The 19,677-nt window shown below is 45.6% G+C and overlaps 1 protein-coding gene across 1 annotated transcript in view; it reads left to right on the top strand.

Annotated features, from left to right (window-relative positions):
- cfap73 (cilia and flagella associated protein 73) overlaps positions 1–19,677 on the top strand; it is a 56,675-nt gene that overhangs the window by 14,833 nt on the left and 22,165 nt on the right. The window contains exon 4 of the mRNA XM_070886328.1: positions 9,951–10,055. Coding sequence (XP_070742429.1) covers positions 9,951–10,055 — 105 coding nt within the window. The remainder of the gene's footprint in view (positions 1–9,950; positions 10,056–19,677) is intronic.

Here is a 19,677-nt window from a genome sequence, read left to right as displayed (position 1 = left end):
GTGCACACCTTGTGATATTACCAACAGTAGCTATGTAGAGTACATGACAGTATCTGTCATGTATGTACATGCTGTTTGTAGCCACCAGATGGTGTCATTATTGGAGGCCACTGAGCAGACGCACATGGTGCTCTCTGGTATAAAAGGCCAGCCATTTTGAGAGTCAGACACTTTGGGCCTAAATAAAGCAGAAGCAAGGTTGTACCTTGCTTAGTTAAACAGTACTCAGTTTGAACCTTTATTGCATACATAACATTTTGGCAAAGAGAATTTGCAAAATGAGCACGATTGGATTTTTAGAACGATTCAAGGAGGGAGAAGATTGGGCAGACTTTGTGAGCCATTTGAACCAGTATTTCGTGGCCAACAAAATGAAGGGAGTCGATGATGCAGATCGGCGCCGGGCCGTGTTCCTCATTGTGTGCGGTTCGAAGATCTACGACCTGATAAAGAATCTACTCATGCCTAGTGATCCAACAGAGAAAACATATGAGGAGTTGTATACATTGGTACGGGAGCACCTCAAGCCAGACGACGGTATCGTCATCTCGAGATACAGATTTTATACACACGTTCAATCAGAGGGCCAGAGCGCGGTGGAATTCATTGCCAACCAGAGGGACCGTGCAAATTTGGGACGGTGTTAGCAGACATGCTGCGGGACTTCTTTGTTATCGGAGTCAACCACGAGGTGATCCTGCGCAAACTTCTGGCGGTGGAGGAGTTGGATTTAAAAAGGGCTCAATCATGTATGACAACGGACAGGAGTTTAAAGCAAATAGCGGTGAAGAACCGAACTTCGGCAAGTACTATAAATGCGATTGATTCGCCGTGCGGCAGAGGGGCACATGGGTGGGCCTATCCAGCTGCATTCGCGACTGATTCGGCGTTCGGCAGAGCGGCACATGGCAGGGCCTATCTGGCTCTGTTCGCGAAACCTGTGGCTGCCCAAAGTCTGCCAGTGGGAATGTATCTGACTTCTCCGTGTTGGCGTTGTGGGGGAAATCACCGGCACCAGCAGTGCCGATTTAAGCAATATAGTTGCAAAGGCTGTCTGAGAGTGGGGCATCTCCAGCGCAAGTGTCCGCAGATGAGCAAGCGAGCTGCAACACACCACGTGGAGGATGAGTCAGACTAGCACAGATCCGGATATGCAATCCGAGATGCCAGAGGAGGAAGTGTATGGACTATACTCTTTTTCATAACTAAAAGTAAACCAATTTTCATTACCGGTATCGATGGAACTGGACACGGGTGAGTCAATCGATCATGAACAACAGGGCATTTAAGAAGCTGTGGGATACTAAGACTGTGAGGCCCAGGCTGAGCCCTGTTAACACCAAGCTGCGCACGTACACCAAAGAACTGATAAAGATGATTGGCAGTGCACAAATTAATGGGTCGTATAACGGTGCGGTTCACGAGTTACCGCTGTGGATTGTTCAAGGCAATGGCTCAACGCTGCTCGGCAGGAGCTGGTTGGAGAAAATCAGATGCGACTGGAATGACATAAAGGCGTTATTGTTGGAGGAAGATACATGTGCCCAAGTATTGAGCAAGTTCCCCTCGCAGTTCGAATCGGGTACCGGCAACTTCATGGGAGCCAAGGTGCAGATCCACGTGGACTCAGTTGCAAAACCCGTCCATCATAAATCTCGGGCAGTGCCGCATATGATGAGGGAGAAGGTCGAAATTGAACTGGACAGTCTCCAGCGTGAAGTGATCATATCACCGGTCGAATTTAATGAATGGGCCAGCCCCATTGTTCCGGTGCTGAAAAGTGATGGCACAGTCAGAATCTGTGGAGACTATAAGGCTACGATCAACAGGGCTTCGAAACAAGATCAGTACCCGTTACCGAAGGCTGATGACTTGTTTGCGATGGTAGCCGGAGGGAAGTCATTCACAAAACTGGACTTGATGTTGGCCTATATGACGCAGGAATTGGTCGAGACGTCAAAGACTTACGTGCATTAACACGCACAAAGAACTGTTTATTTACCAAAGGCACCCGTTTGGAATTCGCTCTGCTGCAGCAATATTCCAGAGGAATATGGAAAGTCTACTGAAGTCCGTTCCTAGAACTGTTGTGTTCCAAGATGACATCCTGATCACCGGTCGTGACTCCCAGGAACATCTGAACAATCTGGAAGAGATGCTACTGCATTTGGACAGAGTGGGACTCGGACTTAAATGTCCGAAGTGCATCTTCATGGCACCGGAGGTCGAATTCCTCGGGAGGAAAATCGCCGCATCCGACCTACTGATGTGAAAACCAAAGCCATCAAGAATGCACCAAAGCCGCATTCCTGGGTCTACTCAATTACTTTGGTAACTTCCCACCTAAATTGAGCACCTTACTTGAACCACTGTACATGCTATTGAGAAAAGGCAACAACCGGGTGTGGGGCGCATTGCAAGACGGAGCCTGCGAGAAAGCCACCAATCTGCTTTGCTCGAACAAGCTGATGGTACATTATGACCCATGTAAACATTTAGTTTTGGCCTGTGACGCATCGTCATATGGAATTGGTTGCGTATTGCAACAAGCCAATGAGTCGGGGAAACTTCAACCTATCGCATATGCATCCAAAAGTTTGTCTAAAGCAGAAAGAGCCTACAGTATGGTGTCAAAAAAGATGCATCAATACCTGTTTGGTCTGAGGTTCGAATTTGAGACCGATCACAAGCCGCTCATTTCATTGTTTTCTGAGAGAAAAGGTATCAATACCAACTCTTCATCCCGCATCCAAAGGTTGGCGCTGACATTATCTGCCTATGATTATGTAATTCGCCACAGACCTAACACAGAGAATTGTGCCGATGTTTTGAGCAGGTTGCCGGTGGAAATGCCACAACCGGCAGATTTAATGTTAATCATGAATGCTTTTGAGAATGAAGGTATCCCTGTCACGGCTCAACAAGTTAAGACCTGGACCAGCCAGGACCCGATATTATCGGTGGTAAAGGGTTGCATCCTCAAAGGGGATTGGGCTGCCATACCTAAGTAAATGTGCGAGGAGGCCAAACTGTATTTTCGTCACAAGGACGAACTGTCTATTCAAGCAGATTGCATATTGTGGGGCAATCGAGTCGTAATGCCTAAGAAAAGGAGAGAGAAGTTTGTGCGTGAATTACACAGTACACATCCTGGTATAGTGATGATGAAGGCCATCGCCAGGTCCCAGGTATGGCGGCCAGGAATTGATTTCTGAGCTGGAAGCATGCGTGCATCAGTGTAACATCTGCATGTAGCTCAGCAAAGCACCAGTGGAATCGCCGCTGAGTCGGTGGTCATGGCCATCCAAACCTTGGTCCAGGATCCATATAGATTTTGCAGGTCCCTTCCTGGGCAAGATGTTTTTAGTGGTGGTGGATGCTTATTTGAAGTGGATAGAATGCATAATCATGTTATCCAGTACGCCCACAGCAACCATAGAGAATCTCAATGTCACGTTCGCGACACATGGTCTGCCTGACGTAGTGGTGAGACAATGGGTCGTGCTTCACCAGTCACAAGTTTCAGGAGTTTGTAAAACTTAACTGCATAAAATATGTAAGATCAGCACCGTTCAAGCTTGTGTCCAACGGGCAAGCAGAACATGCAGTACAAATTATCAAGCAAAGCATGAGGAGAGTAAGCCAAGGGTCACTGCAGACCCACTTGTCTTGCATACTGCTGAGTGAAAGGACAAGACCCCACATACTCTCTGGGATCTCCCCTGCTGAACTCATGATGAAAAGAGGTCTTAAGACCAAGTTATCTCTTGTACAGCTGGATTTAAGTAATCGCGTTGAATACAGAAGACAAAATTAACAAGGGTGCCACGATCGCGCAACTGTGTCACGCGAGATTTCTGTTAATGATCCTGCATATGTGTTGCATTATGGTCAGGGTCCCAAATGGATTGCTGGTACAGTCATGGCCAAGGAGGGCAACAGAGTATTTGTTATTAAGCTCAAGAAAGGGCAAACTTGCAAGAAACACATGGATCAAACAAAGCTGAGGCATACAGACGAGCCAGAGCAGTCGGACGAAGAAACCGTCGACAACCATAGAAACATAGAAAATAGGTGCAGGAGCAGGCCATTCAGCCCTTCTAGCCTGCACCGCCATTCAATGAGTTCATGGCTGAACATGCAACTTCAGTACCCCCTTCCTGCTTTCTCGCCATACCCCTTGATCCCCCGAGTAGTAAGGACTTCATCTAACTCCCTTTTGAATATATTTAGTGAATTGGCCTCAACTACTTTCTGTGGTAAAGAATTCCACAGGTTCACCACTCTCTGGGTGAAGAAGTTTCTCCTCATCTCGGTCCTAAATGGCTTACCCCTTATCCTTAGACTGTGACCTCTGGTTCTGGACTTCCCCAACATTGGGAACATTCTTCCTGCATCTAACCTGTCTAAACCCGTCAGAATTTTAAACGTTTCTATGAGGTTCCCCCCTCATATTTCTGAACTCTAGTGAATACAAGCCCAGTTGATCCAGTCTTTCTTGATGGGTCAGTCCCACCATCCCGGGAATCAGTCTGGTGAACCTTCGCTGCACTCCCTCAATAGCAAAAATGTCCTTTCTCAAGTTAGGAGACCAAAACTGTACACAATACTCCAGGTGTGGCCTCACCAAGGCCCTGTACAACTGTAGCAACACCTCCCTGCCCCTGTACTCTCATCCCCTCGCTATGAAGGCCAATATGCCATTTGCTTTCTTAACCACCTGCTGTACCTGCATGCCAACCTTCAATGACTGATGTACCATGACACCCAGGTCTCGTTGCACCTCCCCTTTTTCTAATCTGTCACCATTCAGATAATAGTCTGTCTCTCTGTTTTTACCACCAAAGTGGATAACCTCACATTTATCCACATTATACTTCATCTGCCATGCATTTGTCCACTCACCTAACCTATCCAAGTCACTCTGCAGCCTCATAGCATGCTCCTCGCAGCTCACACTGCCACCCAACTTAGTGTCATCCGCAAATTTGGAGATACGACATTTAATCCCCTCGTCTAAATCATTAATGTACAATGTAAACAGCTGGGGCCCCAGCACAGAACCTTGCGGTACCCCACTAGTCACTGCCTGCCATTCTGAAAAGTACCCATTTACTCCTACTCTTTGCTTCCTGTCTGACAACCAGTTCTCAATCCACGTCAGCACACTACCCCCAATCCCATGTGCTTTAATTTTGCACATTAATCTCTTGTGTGGGACCTTGTCGAAAGCCTTCTGAAAGTCCAAATATACCACATCAACTGGTTCTCCCTTGTCCACTTTACTGGAAACATCCTCAAAAAATTCCAGAAGGTTTGTCAAGCATGATTTCTCTTTCACAAATCCATGCTGACTTGGACCTATCATGTCACCATTTTCCAAATGCACTGCTATGACATCCTTAATAATTGATTCCATCATTTTACCCACTACTGAGGTCAGGCTGACCGGTCTATAATTCTCTGTTTTCTCTCCCTCCTTTTTTTAAAAAGTGGGGTTACATTGGCTACCCTCCACTCGATAGGAACTGATCCAGAGTCAATGGAATGTTGGAAAATGACTGTCAATGCATCCGCTATTTCCAAGGCCACCTCCTTAAGTACTCTGGGATGCAGTCCATCAGGCCCTGGGGATTTATCGGCCTTCAATCCCATCAATTTCCCCAACACAATTTCCCAACTAATAAAGATTTCCCTCAGTTCCTCCTCCTTACTAGACCCTCTGACCCCTTTTATATCCGGAAGGTTGTTTGTGTCCTCCTTAGTGAATACCGAACCAAAGTACTTGTTCAATTGGTCTGCCATTTCTTTGTTCCCCGTTATGACTTCCCCTGATTCTGACTGCAGGGGACCTACGTTTGTCTTTACTAACCTTTTTCTCTTTACATATCTATAGAAACTTTTGCAATCCGCCTTAATGTTCCCTGCAAGCTTCTTCTTGTACTCCATTTTCCCTGCCCTAATCAAACCCTTTGTCCTCCTCTGCTGAGTTATAAATTTCTCCCAGTCCCCGGGTTCGCTGCTATTTCTGGCCAATTTGCATGCCACTTCCTTGGCTTTAATACTATCCCTGATTTCCCTTGATAGCCACGTTGAGCCACCTTCCCTTTTTTATTTTTACGCCAGACAGGAATGTACAATTGTTGTAGTTCATCCATGCGGTCTCTAAATGTCTGCCATTGCCCATCCACAGTCAACCCCTTCAGTATCACTCGCCAATCTATCCTAGCCAATTCACGCCTCATACCTTCAAAGTTACCCTTCTTTAAGTTCTGGACCATGGTCTCTGAATTAACTGTTTCATTGTCCATCCTAATGCAGAATTCCACCATATTATGGTCACTCTTCCTCAAGGGGCCTCGCACAATAAGATTGCTAATTAATCCTCTCTCATTACACAACACCCAGTCTAAGATGGCCTCCCCCCTAGTTGGTTCTTCGACATATTGGTCTAGAAAACCATCCCTTATGCACTCCAGGAAATCCTCCTCCACCGTATTGCTTCCAGTTTGGCTCGCCCAATCTATGTGCATATTAAAGTCACCCATTATAACTGCTGCACCTTTATTGTATGCATCCCTAATTTCCTGTTTGATACCCTCCCCAACATCACTACTACTGTTTGGAGGTCTGTACACAACTCCCACTAACGTTTTTTGCCCTTTGGTGTTCTGCAGCTCTACCCATATAGATTCCACATCATCCAAGCTAATGTCTTTCCTAACTATTGCATTAATCTCCTCTTTAAACAGCAATGCTACCCCACCTCCTTTTCCTTTTATTCTATCCTTCCTGGATGTTGAGTTCCCAGCCCTGATCATCCTGGAGCCACGTCTCCGTAATCCCAATCACATCATATTTGTTAACATCTATTTGCACAGTTAATTCATCCACCTTGTTGCGGATACTCCTTGCATTAAGACACAAAGCCTTCAGGCTTGTTTTTTTAACACCCTTTGTCCTTTTTAGAATTTTGCTGTACAGTGGCCCTTTTTGTTCTTTGCCTTGGGTTTCTCTGCCCTCCACTTTTCCTCATCTCCTTTCTGTCTTTTGCTTTTGCCTCCTTTTTGTCTCCCTCTGTCTCCCTGCATTGGTTCCCGTCTCCCTGCATTGGTTCCCATCCCCCTGCCATATTAGTTTAACTCCTCCCCAACAGCACTAGCAAACACTCCCCCTAGGACATTGGTTCCGGTCCTGCCCAGGTGCAGACCGTCCGGTTTGTACTGGTCCCACCTCCCCCAGAACCGGTTCCAATGCCCCAGGAATTTGAATCCCTCCCTGCTGCACCACTGCTCAAGCCACGTATTCATCTGCGCTATCCTGCGATTCCTACTCTGACTAGCACGTGGCACTGGTAGCAATCCCGAGATTACTACTTTTGAGGTCCTCATTTTTAATTTAGCTCCTAGCTCCTTAAATTCGTTTCGTAGGACCTCATCCCTTTTTTTAACCTATGTCGTTGGTACCAATGTGCACCACGACAACTGGCTGTTCTCCCTCCCTTTTCAGAATGTCCTGCATCTTTGACCCTTGCACCAGGGAGGCAACATACCATCCTGGAGTCTCGGTTGCGGCCGCAGAAAAGCCTATCTATTCCCCTCACCATTGAATCCCCTATCACTATCGCTCTCCCACTCTTTTTCCTGCCCTTCTGTGCAACAGAGCCAGCCACGGTGCCATGAACTTGGCTGCTGCTGCCCTCCCCTGATGAGTGATCCCCCCCCCCCCCAACAGTACTCAAAGTGGTGTATCTTTTTTGCAGGGGGATGACCACAGGGGACCCCTGCACTACCTTCCTTGCACTACTCTTCCTGCTGGTCTTCCATTCCCTATCTTGCTGTGGACCCTTCTCCTGCGGTAAGACCAACTCGCTACACGTGCTACTCACGTCATTCTCAGCATCGTGGATGCTCCAGAGTGAATCCACCCTCAGCTCCAACTCCGCAACGCGGACCGTCAGGAGCTCGAGGCGGATACACTTCCCGCACATGTAAGTGTCCCTGAGTTCCCACATGGTACAGGGGGAGCATAACACCCGACCGAGCTCTCCTGCCATGACTTAACCCTTAGATACACTTAAATTGGCAACAACAATGTTAAAAGTTACTAACTAATAGAAAAAAGAAAAAGAAAAACTACTCACCAATCACCAGCCAATCACTTACCCCCTAGGCTGTGACGTCACCTTTCTGTTTCTTTCTACTTCTTTTTTGCCTTCTCCTTGTAGCTGCACAAGCACGCCTCACCAACGAACTCCCGACGCCTCTCGCGGCCTTTTATAGGCCTCTGCTGATCCCCGGACTCACACTTCACCAACGAACTCCCGACCAACCAGCCTTCAGTGGACTCGCGGGTCATCAGTGAACCTGGAATTTCCATCACTGACTTGTTCAATAAAAATGGACTTGCGATTCCTGACATGGCCACTGCTATCCCCAACAAGTCAGCCATCCAGCCACCAGCCACAACAGACTCCGCACATTCACCCAAGGCTGGAATCTAACTGAGACGGTCAACCCGGGAGCGTAAAGCACTGGACCGTCTCAACCTGTGAAAGACTCTGATAAGCTCTCAGAGGAGGGCATTGTCATGTATGTACATGCTGTTTGTAGCCACCAGATGGTGTCATTGTTGGAGGCCGTTGAGCAGCACGCACATGGTGCTGCTCTGGTATAAAAGGTCAGACAATTTTGTGAGTCAGACACTAAATAAAGCAGAAGCAAAGTTGTACCTTGTTTAGTTAAACAGTAATCAGCTTGATCCTTTTATTGCATACATAACAGTATCATTCTTTACTACTGCACCAGAGTGGAGCCTAGATTACAAGCATAGGTCCTGGACTGGGGAACCCATTACCTTCATTCCCAGAAGCAAGAGTACTACCAAGTGAGACAAAATGCCAAATATAGACTAGAGACAACACAAAGACCAGAGATAGATATAATATTCTAAGTATGGCCAGAAACTAATTTTCATTGTAGAATTAGTATAACCACCTTGGTTTTCTATTCGGTGCTTTTGGTTATACATCCCATGATATGGTTGTCTCATCGTGCATGCCTCTCCTCCCTTAACACCCTTCTTAAAACCCAAAGCTTTGGCCAAACTTTTAGTTACCCCTTCTAAGACTCCTTCAATGGCTTGGTATCAATATTTATCTGATCACACTCCTGTGAAATGCCTTGGAACATTTTCCTACATTAAAGGTGCCATTTAAATGCAAGTTGTTGTTGTAACAGATTCAATGATTAGTTGCTAAGCTCTCCCAAATCTTTGTCCCATTCAACATTCTTTAAAGTTTTGTCCTTTTATTTTATCATATTTACTGTTTTTTGCACCGATCTACATTCTGTTACACTTCTTTATATTAAATGCTATGTGACAATCAAGGATCAATGTACTCTGCTCTCAATAACTGGATAATCTCTGTCTCACTGTCTGTTACCTGTACAATTTTGTATGATCATCAAATTCTCCCGATCCTATTTTGGTGGGGTTATGGTGCACTGAATGACAGTATCAACACACACTGTCCTGGAATGGTGGCAACGGCCTGTGATCCCTCTCGCCAGTGAGTTTTACAATTTTAGCCACTTGGTTATGGGTAACTGTTTAGCAAAAGCCAAGCATTTCCCCGGGGGTGGGGGGAATGGAAGGGAGACTTTTCAGTGAACACATTTCCCACCTTCTAGCACCTTTAAGCAGGTTGCTCATCCATTCTCTCTACTGTAGTTGGTGTATAGCTCATGGACAGGGGAGATAATAGCTTGGAAAAAAAGAGGGGTTTGTAACTTGAGAGTTCATAAAACTGTTCCCCTTATCACTGTAATTACTGAATGCCATGAGGTCTCCGGAATGTAACTAGCCACTCCTTCATAAAGTAAGATCTGATTACCTGTAAGAACCTTCTGTGCATGTTATTTTTTAACATCCTATTTCTCCTTTGACAGGAATTCAGGATGAAAATCCAATTTTTGCAGCAGAGAAGAGAGGATCTGAACAGAAAGGAAGAAGAGCTGAAACAGTCAATTTATAAATTTGATAAGTTCTTAGAGGTAAACATGCAGCATGGACTGGTCTGGTCATTTTCATTACTTTAGCTGGTTTTGAAAATTGCATAACAAAAATACTTGTTTTTATTCTGTAACTCCTCCTACTTATTCAGGCTTAACGCTTGGGCTGTGTTGTTCATGGAGCTGGTCTGCGCCATAAATAATACAGCCCAAAGGTCAATAGCTGGATAAATAGATCAGAAATTAAGTGATGGCTGCAAGAGTGGTATGGGAAGGAGGGGTTCCATCATGGGACACTGGCACCAATACTGGGACAGGAAGGAGCTGTACCATTAGGATGGGCTCCACCTGAATCAGACTGGGATAGAGTCTGAACGGAGAGGAGAAATAGGGCTGTGGATAAGACTTTAAACTAGAAAGGGGGGGCAGGGGGAAGGTTGGGGGCGCGGGCGCGGGCGCAGGGAGAGATCTGTGGAAATAACATAAACCTGAAGGTAAAAGAAATAGGCGATGGGAGTAAAGGCCAGACCAAGATAAGGAATAAGGGTAACACCATGGTTAAGGAACAGACAGAGTTATAGAACATAATTATACAATGACTACAAAAAATAAAGTGAGAGGCATGATTAATAAAAACAAGTTAAATTGCCTGTACAGAAATGTGCACAGCATTCAAAACAAAAGGAGCTGGAGGCAATTTATAGTGAGGAACCAGATGTAGTTGGAATTACTGAAACATGGCAACATCAAGAACTGGATTGACAATTGAATATTGCAGGTTATAACATCGTTAGAAAGGATAGGCAAGGAAGAAGGGGGAGTGGGTTAGCTGTACTAATTAGAGATAACATAACGGCAGTACAAAAAAAAAAGGGAAATAACTAACATTAAAGATAGAAAGAAATCCATATGGATTGAGCTAAAAAAATAAGAAGGGAACAATCACATTAATAGGGGAATTCTACGGACCACCTAATAGTGGAAGGAAAGTGAAGGAAGAAATATGTAATCAATTTTATGAAATGAGTAAATAGGGCTAGAAATTCAGATTGTTAACAGGAGGCAAACAACTTTTCGCTCGGACCTGGTGCTGTTAACGATTCCCGTTAAATTCCGTGGGCATTTAGACGTGGCGGTAACCCGTAGCACCCCGCTCCGTTGCACCAGCGATGACAACGTCATCACCGTGCACAACACCCCATTATAGCCCCCGGGTATCACCCCCTGAAGTTGCACCGGGTGACCATAGAATCATCGAACTTTACAGCACGGAAGGAGGCCATTTCGGCCCATCATGTCCGCGCCAGCCAAAAAGAGGTTATCTAGCCTAATCCCACTTTCCAACTCTAGGTCTGTAACTCTAAGTACTTTTTAAATGCGGTGAGGGTTTCTGCCTCTCTCTCCTTTTCAGGCAGTAAGTTCCAGACCTTCACAACTCTCTGCGTGAAGAAATTTCCTCTCAAATTCCCTCTGAACCTCCAACCAATTACTTTAAATTTATGCCCCCTAGTTGTTGACCCCTCTGCTAAGGGAAATAGACACTTTCTATCCACTTTTATCTAGTCTCCTCTGTTCCAAGGAAAACAAACCCAGCCTATACAATCTGTCCTCATAGCTATGATTCTCCACTCCCAGCAACATCCTCGTAAATCTCCTCTGTACCCTCTCCAGTGCTTCCTGTCCTTCTTGTAATGCGGTGACCAGAACTGCATGCAGTACTTCAGCTGTGGCCTGACCAATGTTTTATACAGTTCAAGCATAACCCACCTGCTCTTATATTCTGTGCCTCGGCTAATAAAGGCAAACATTCCGTATACCTTCTTAACCACCTTATCCACCTGGCCTGCTACCCTGAAAAGGATCTGTGGACATGCACTCCCAAGCTCCTTTGTTTCTCAGTGTCCTACCATTTAATGTGTATTCCCTTTCCTTGTTAACCCTCCCCCAAATGCATTACCTCACACTTCTCAGGATTAAGTTGCATTTTGCCACTCTTCTGCCCACCTGACCAGTTGATTTGATATCTTCCTGCAGTCTGCAGCTTTCTTCTTCATTATCAACCACACAGCCTATTTTTGTAACATCTGCAAACTTCTTAATCATACCCCCTATATTCAAGTCTAGATCATTGATGTATACCACAAAAAGCAAGGGACCGAGTACTGAGCCCTGCGGAACCCCGCTGGAAACATCCTTCAAGTCACAAAAACACCCATCAACCATTTTCCTCTGCTTCCTGCCTCTGAGCCAATTTTGGATCCAACTTGCCACTTTGCCCTGGATCCCATGGGCGTTTACTTTCATCACCAGTCTGCCATGTGGGACCTTATCAAAAGTCTTGCTAAAATCCATATACACGACATCATACGCACTGTCCTCATCGACCTCCTCTCAAAATTCAATCAAATTAGTCAGACACGACTTTCTCTTAACAAATCCATGCTGACTGTCCGATTAATCCGTGTCTTTCTAAATGTAGATTTATCCTGTCCTTCAGGAATTTTTCCAATAATTTTCCCACAACTGAGGTTAGGCTGACAGGCCTGTAATTACTCGGTCTATCCCTTTCTCCCTTCTTAAACAAAGGTACCATATTAGCAGTCCTCCAGTCCTCTGGCACCACACCTGAAGCCAGAGAGGTTGGAAAATGATGGTCAAAGCCTCTGCTATTTCCTCTTTTGCTTTGCTTAACAGTTTGGGTTACATTTCATCCGGGCCTGGGGACTTATCCACTTTCAAAGCTGCTAAAACCCTTAATACCTCCTCATTTACTATGTTTATTTCATCTAATATTTCACACTCCTCCTCCTCGATAGCAGTGTCTGCATCGCCCCTCTCTTTTGAAAACAGACACAAAGTATTCACTAAGAACCAGCCTCACATCTTCTGCCTCCACACACAGATTACCCTCGTGGTCTCTAATAGGTCCTACCCTTTCTTTAGTATCCTCTTGCTCTTAATATATTTATAAAACATCTTTCGGTTTTCCTTGATTTTACTTGCCAAGAATTTTTCATGCTCTCTCTCTTTGATTTCTAATATCCCTTTTGATCTCACCCCTGGATGTTCTATACTCTTGAGAGATTCTGTAGCCCTCGATATCTGTCATAAGCTTCTCTTTTATTCTTTATCCTAACCTGTATGTCCCTAGACATCCAGGGGGCTCTAGATTTGTTAGTCCCACCCTTGTTCTTTAAGGGGACATATTTGGCCTGAACCCTGTGGATCTCCTCCTTGAATGCCTTTCACTGCTCTAACACTGATTTACCGTCAATTAGTTGTTTCCAATGCACAATGGCTAAATCACCTCCCAGCTTAGCAAAGTTGGCTTTTCCCCAATTTAGAACTTTTATTCCTGGTCTAACCTTGTCCTTTTCCATAACTGCCTTTAAATCTAACTGAATTATGGTCACTAGCACTTAAATGCTCTCCCGCTGATACCCCTTCCATCTGCCTAGCTTAATTCCCGAAAACTAAATCCAGAACCGCCCCCTCCAATATTGGGCTTGCTACATGCTGGCTAAAAAAGTTCTCTTGAATGCATTTTAGGAATTCTGCACCCTCTATACCCTTCACACTAATGTTGTCCCAGTGAATATTAGGATAGTTGAAATTCCCGACTAATAGTGCCCTATAGTTTTTGCACTTCTCAGAAATTTGCCTACATCTCCCTCTCACTGGGGGTCTATAGTACACGCCCAGCAGTGTGATAGCCCCTTTTTTATTTTCAGTTCCACCCATATGGCTTCGTTTGATCCCTCTAACATATCATCCCTCCGAACAACTGTAATAGTTTCTTTAATCAATACCTTGACACCCCCTTTTTACCCCCCTCTCCATCCTGTCTGAAAATCCTGTAACCAGGAATGTTGAGCAACCATACCTGCCCCTCTTTTAGCCATGTCTCTGAAATAGCTATAATATCACACCTCCAAGTGTCTACCTGTGCTCTCTGCTCATCTGCCTTATTCGCTATATTCCTTGCACTGAAGTGTATACATAGAAAATAGGTGCAGGAATCTGCACCGCCATTCAATAAGATCATGGCTGATCATTCCCTCAGTACCCCTTTCCTGCTTTCTCTCCATACCCCTTGATCCCCTTAGCCGTAAGGGCCACATCTAACTCCCTCTTGAATATATCCAATGAGCTGGCATCAACAACTCTCTGCAGCAGAGAATTCCACAGGTTAACAACTCTTGAGTGAAGAAATTTCTCCTCATCTCAGTCCTAAATGGCCTTCCCCTTATCCTATGTCCCCTGGTTCTGGACTTCCCCAACATTGGGAACATTCTTCCCGCATCTAACCTGTCCAGTCCCGTCAGAATCTTCCATTTAGTATATCCAGAACTCCTTGTTGCCTACTTTCTAGCCCTTGTTTCCAGTCTTTCAAATTCACTTTCTACATTTTTGCTTTCCAATTCCAGCTTTACTCCCCTCCCTACTGAATCTATTTTCAGGTTCCCATCTCCCTGCCAAGCTAGTTTAAACCCTCCCCAACAACACTAGCAACCCCCCTCACGAGGTTATTGGTCCAGGCTCTGTTGAGGTGCAACCCGTCTGGCTTGTACAGGTCTCGCCTCCCCCAGAAGCGGTCCCAATGCCTCAGGAATCTAAAGCCCTCCCTCCTGCACCATCTCCCCAACCACGCGTTAATCTGCTCTATCCTCCTATTTCTGTACTCACTAGCTCATGGTACCGGGGGTAATCCGCGAGAACCTGCTTTTTAATCTCTCTCCTAGCTCCCTAAACTCTGCCTGCAGGACTTCATCCCTCTTTCTACCTATGTCATTGGTTCCGATATGGACCACGACCTCTGGCTGTTCACCCTCTTTCCCCCCCCCCGCCCCCCCACAGCCACTCTGTGACATCCTTGGCCCTGGCACCAGGGAGGCAACATATCATATCATTCTGGAGTCACGTCGGCGGCTGCAGAAACGCCTGGCTGCTCCCCTGACTATTGAAGCCCCTACCACTAAAGCTCTTCCATTCTTCTTCTTCCTCTCTTTCCCCCCGCCCCGCCCAGTGCAGCTGAGCCACCCGTGGTGCCGTGGACATGGCTCTGGCTGCATTCCCCAGAGGCGCCATCGCCCTCACCGGTACTCAGAAGAGAATACCGGTTGGAAAGCGAGATGAACTCAGGGGATTCCTGCACTATCTGGCCATTCCTCCTCTTCTGTCTGCTGGTCACCTGCTCCCTCTCTACCTGCACACTCTTAAGCTGCGGGGTGACCACCTCTAGAAACATGCTATCCACGCAGCTCTCCGCAGTGACTCCAGCTGTCGCTCAAGCTCCAAAACGTGGAGCTCGAGTTGGTGCAGCTGGAGATACCTCCTCCACACATGGTCATCCCGGCTGTGCAAAACGTCCAGGACTTCCCACATGCCACAAGATGTGCAATCCACGGGACTGAGCTGCCCTGCCATCCCTCTAATTAGACTCCGAACTATCAAGCAGAAATAAACTCTAAACCTTAGCAAAACACACCCAGCAAACAGCTGATTTAATTAATTAGGTTTTTTTAAGATAATAAATATCACTTTTATATACTTAATTGCAGCTCCTCACTTACACCAATGCCTGAGGTTTTAAAAAAAAAAAGAGAGAAATGCTCACCAATCATTTATCTGCTTGGCTGTGATGTCACATTTCGATTCTTTCTACTTTTTGTCTCTTACTCTTGTCGTGCTGCAGATAGCTCCTCCCGATCTCTGGCTCCTCCCGATCTCTGGCTCCTCCCACTGTGCCTCTGCCTTTTCAAGCCCCGTGCCCAGTCAGGTCTCGCGATGCTTGCTCCTCCCGATCTGCCAGTGACAGCTTCAGGGCATTTGAACCGGGCAGCGGGCTACTTGTGGGGCGCTAGTTAAAAGGGAGGTGGCGGCCATTTAAAAAAATAATCTGGTGACTTTTCTGCACCCCGTTGACATTTTGATCATTATTATAACCTGCAATATTTAAGTGTCAGTCCTGTTTTTATGTTGCCATGATTCAGTTATTCCTACAACATCTGGTCCCCCACAATGAATTATTGCCTCCAGTTCCCCCCTTTTGTTCTGAATGCTGTGCACAATTTAACTTGTTTTTATTAATCACTCCTCTCACTTTATTTTTTGCACTCTGCCTGAGTGCCGGGCTTTTGGCATAGCAACCCTACTCCCCGGTGGTCTAGGGAAACCTGTTTCTTCACTGCAGAGTTTGCAGGTTGGGCCCTTCCCTTTAATACCCCAGAAAGGAAGTGGAGCGTGTTATTTTGCGCTCCACTTCCTTTCGGGGCAGGTAACCCGAATTTTTTGAGCGGGGCGGGACTTTGCGCCTGCCGCAAAATGTCCCGCCTCCCGGATGTTACCGCCCCCAAACGGGGCACAACGAAATTTAACCCTCATAGAATAATAATCATGGGAGATTTCAGCTACCTGTAGTTAAACTAACAAGAAGGAGTAGGTAAAGGAGAAAAGTGAATGGGGTTTTTACACTGAGTTCAGGACTGCTTTCTTACCCAGTACATAAGAAGCCCAACAAGAGAGGAATCACTGCTGGATCTAATAATCGGAAATGAACCAGAGCAGATAAAATAATTAAGCGTAGGGGACCATTTAGCAATAGCGATCACAGAATAATAAGGTTTAAGATAATGATTGAGCAAGATCCAAGAAAGACAAACACCAAAGTAATAGATTGGAAAAAAGTTAATGAAACTAGGGAAGATAAAGTGGAAAAAATGTATTGTCAAACAGAGGTAGAACAGCAATGGGAAATATTTAAAAAGATGATCGAGAGTTCAGGAAATATGTATTCCTCCAGTTAACAAGAACAAAGTAACCAATAATAAAACACTGTGGATGAGTAAAAAGATAAGGCTAAATTGAAACTAATGAAAAAGGCATACACTAAGTACATAGATAATAAAGAAAAGGATGACAAAGGAATATGAAGTGGTTGGAAAGAAAAACAAAAAACAAAGAGGAAGGCAAAGAGGAACTACAAAATTAAATTATCAAGAAACATGAAAATAAATTGTAAAGTATTCTAAATGACAATTTACAGATTTTAAAAGGGAAGGCGATGCTTGACCATTCTTATTGAATTCTTTGAAGAAGTAACAAAGAGTAGATAAGTGTAGTGGTAGATGTAATATGTTTGGATTTTCAAAAGGTACCACATAGTAGACTTATGACTAAATTCAGAACATGTGGAGTCCGGGGACAAGTAGCAGAACGGATAGTAAGCTGGCTGCAAAACAGTAAACAAAGAGCAGCAGTTAAAGTAGTTACTCAGACTGGTGGAAGGTGGGAAGTGATGTTCCACAGGGATCAGTGTTGTGACCACTTTTGTTCAACATTTACATAAATGATTTGGACTCGGGAATCAGAGGCACAATCTCAAAATTTGAAGAAGACTCCATACTGAGGAAGACTATGGACTTAAAATTACGATAGTTTCGACAGTGTACACACAGCGTATGCTGTCAGAAACCTGCAAGTTCCGGGTTTTTGTGCATTCGCATTGACAGATTGTTCACATCTGCTGCAGAAACACTTTCGCTGGCGCAGATTTGGGCTCTTTGACCAACTACTGCCCAGTGAATGCCCACGAAATGTCGGTGAGAGGTGCGTGGTGAGGCGCGAGTCCTGGATCGGCGAGAGGCCTATAAAGGCTCAATGCGGCGGCTGTCGGGAGCAGCGTCGAGGAGGTGCGTGGAGAGGCGTGGCTTGTGCAGCTACAGGGAGAAAGCAAAAAAGAAGTAGAAAGAAACAGAAAGGTGATGTCACAGCCAAGGGGGTAAGTGATTGGCTGGTGATTGGTGAGTAGTTTTTCTTTTTTCTCTTATATAACAGTGAGTAAACTTTAGCATTGTTGTTGCCAATTTAAGTGTATCTAAGGGTTAAGTCATGGCAGGAGAGCTCGGTCACGTGCTATGCTCCTCCTGTACCATGTGGGAACTCGGGGACACTTCCGGTGTCCTTGACGACTACGTGTGCGGGAAGTGTATCCGCCTCCAGCTCCTGACGGTCCGCGTTGCGGAATTGGAGCTGAGGGTGGATTTACTCTGGAGCATCCACGATGCTGAGAATGACGTGAGTAGCACGTGTAGCGAGTTGGTCTTACCGCAGGTGAAGGGTCCACAGCCAGCTAGGGAATGGAAGACCAGCAGGAAGAGCAATGCAAGGAAGGTAGTGTAGGGGTCCCCTGCGGTCATCCCCCTGCAAAACAGATACACCATTTTGAGTACTGTTGAGTGGGATGACTCATCAGGGGAGGGCAGCAGCTGCCAAGTTCATGGCACCGTGGCTGGCTCTGCTGCACAGGAGGGCAGGAAAAAGAGTGGGAGAGCGATAGTGATAGGGGATTCGATTGTAAGGGGAATAGATAGGCGTTTCTGCGGCTGCAACCGAGGCTCCAGGATGGTATGTTGCCTCCCTGATGCAAGGGTCAAGGATGTCTCTGAGCAGTTGCAGGACATTCTGAAAAGGGAGGATGAACAGCCAATTGTCGTGGTGCACATTGGTACCAAAGACATAGGTTTAAAAAAAGGGATGAGGTCCTACGAGACGAATTTAAGGAGCTAGGAGCTAAATTAAAACGTAGGACCTCAAAAGTAGTAATCTCAGGATTGCTACCAGTGCCACGTGCTAGTCAGAGTAGGAATCGCAGGATAGCTCGGATGAATACGTGGCTTGAGCAGTGGTGCAGCAGGGAGGGATTCAAATTCCTGGGGCATTGGAACCGGTTCTGGGGGAGGTGGGACCAGTACAAACCGGATGGTCTGCACCTAGGCAGGACCGGAACCAATGTCCTAGGGGGAGTGTTTGCTAGTGCTGTTGGGGAGGAGTGAGACTAATATGGCAGGGGGATGGGAACCAATGCAGGGAGACAGAGGGAAACAGAAAGCAGATGAGTAAAAGTGGAGGGCAGAGAAACCCAAGGCAAAAAACAAAGGGCCACTGAATATAAAGGGGCTGCAGGAGGGGTCAAAACTAAAAATCATGGTTTTAAAAACTAGTATTAAAACACTCTACCTAAACGCACGCCATATTCGAAATAAAGTAAATGAGTTGACTGCACAAATCATTACAAATGCGTATGATTTGGTGGCCATTACAGAAACGTGGCTGCAGGGTGGCCAAGACTGGGAATTAAACATACAGGGGTATCTGACGATTCGGAAAGATAGACAAGAAGGGAAAGGAGGTGGGGTAGCTCTCTGTTAATAAAGGATGATATCAGAGCAGTTGTGAGAGATGATATTGGCTCTAATGAACAAAATGTTGAATCATTGTGGGTGGAGATTAGAGATAGTAAGGGGAATAAGTCACTGGTGGGTGTAGTTTATAGGCCCCCAAATAATAACTTCACGGTGGGGCGGGCAATAATCAAGGGAATAATGGAAGCATGTGAAAAAGGAACGGCAGTAATCATGGGGGATTTTAACCTACATATCGATTTGGTCAAATCAAATTGCACAGGGTAGCCTGGAGGAGGAATTCATAGAATGCATATGGGATTGTTTCTTAGAACAGTATGTTACAGAACCTACAAGGGAGCAAGCTATCTTAGATCTGGTCCTGTGTAATGAGACAGGAATAATAAACAATCTCCTCATAAAAGATCCTCTCGGAATGAGTGATCACAGTATGGTTGAATTTGTAATACAGATTGAGGGTG

This window comes from Pristiophorus japonicus, chromosome 8, assembly GCF_044704955.1.
Source record: "Pristiophorus japonicus isolate sPriJap1 chromosome 8, sPriJap1.hap1, whole genome shotgun sequence".
In the NCBI taxonomy this organism is placed as follows: Eukaryota; Metazoa; Chordata; class Chondrichthyes; family Pristiophoridae; genus Pristiophorus; species Pristiophorus japonicus.
The sequence above is the reverse complement of the archived record's forward strand: the minus strand, read 5'-3'. Positions and strand labels throughout refer to the sequence as shown.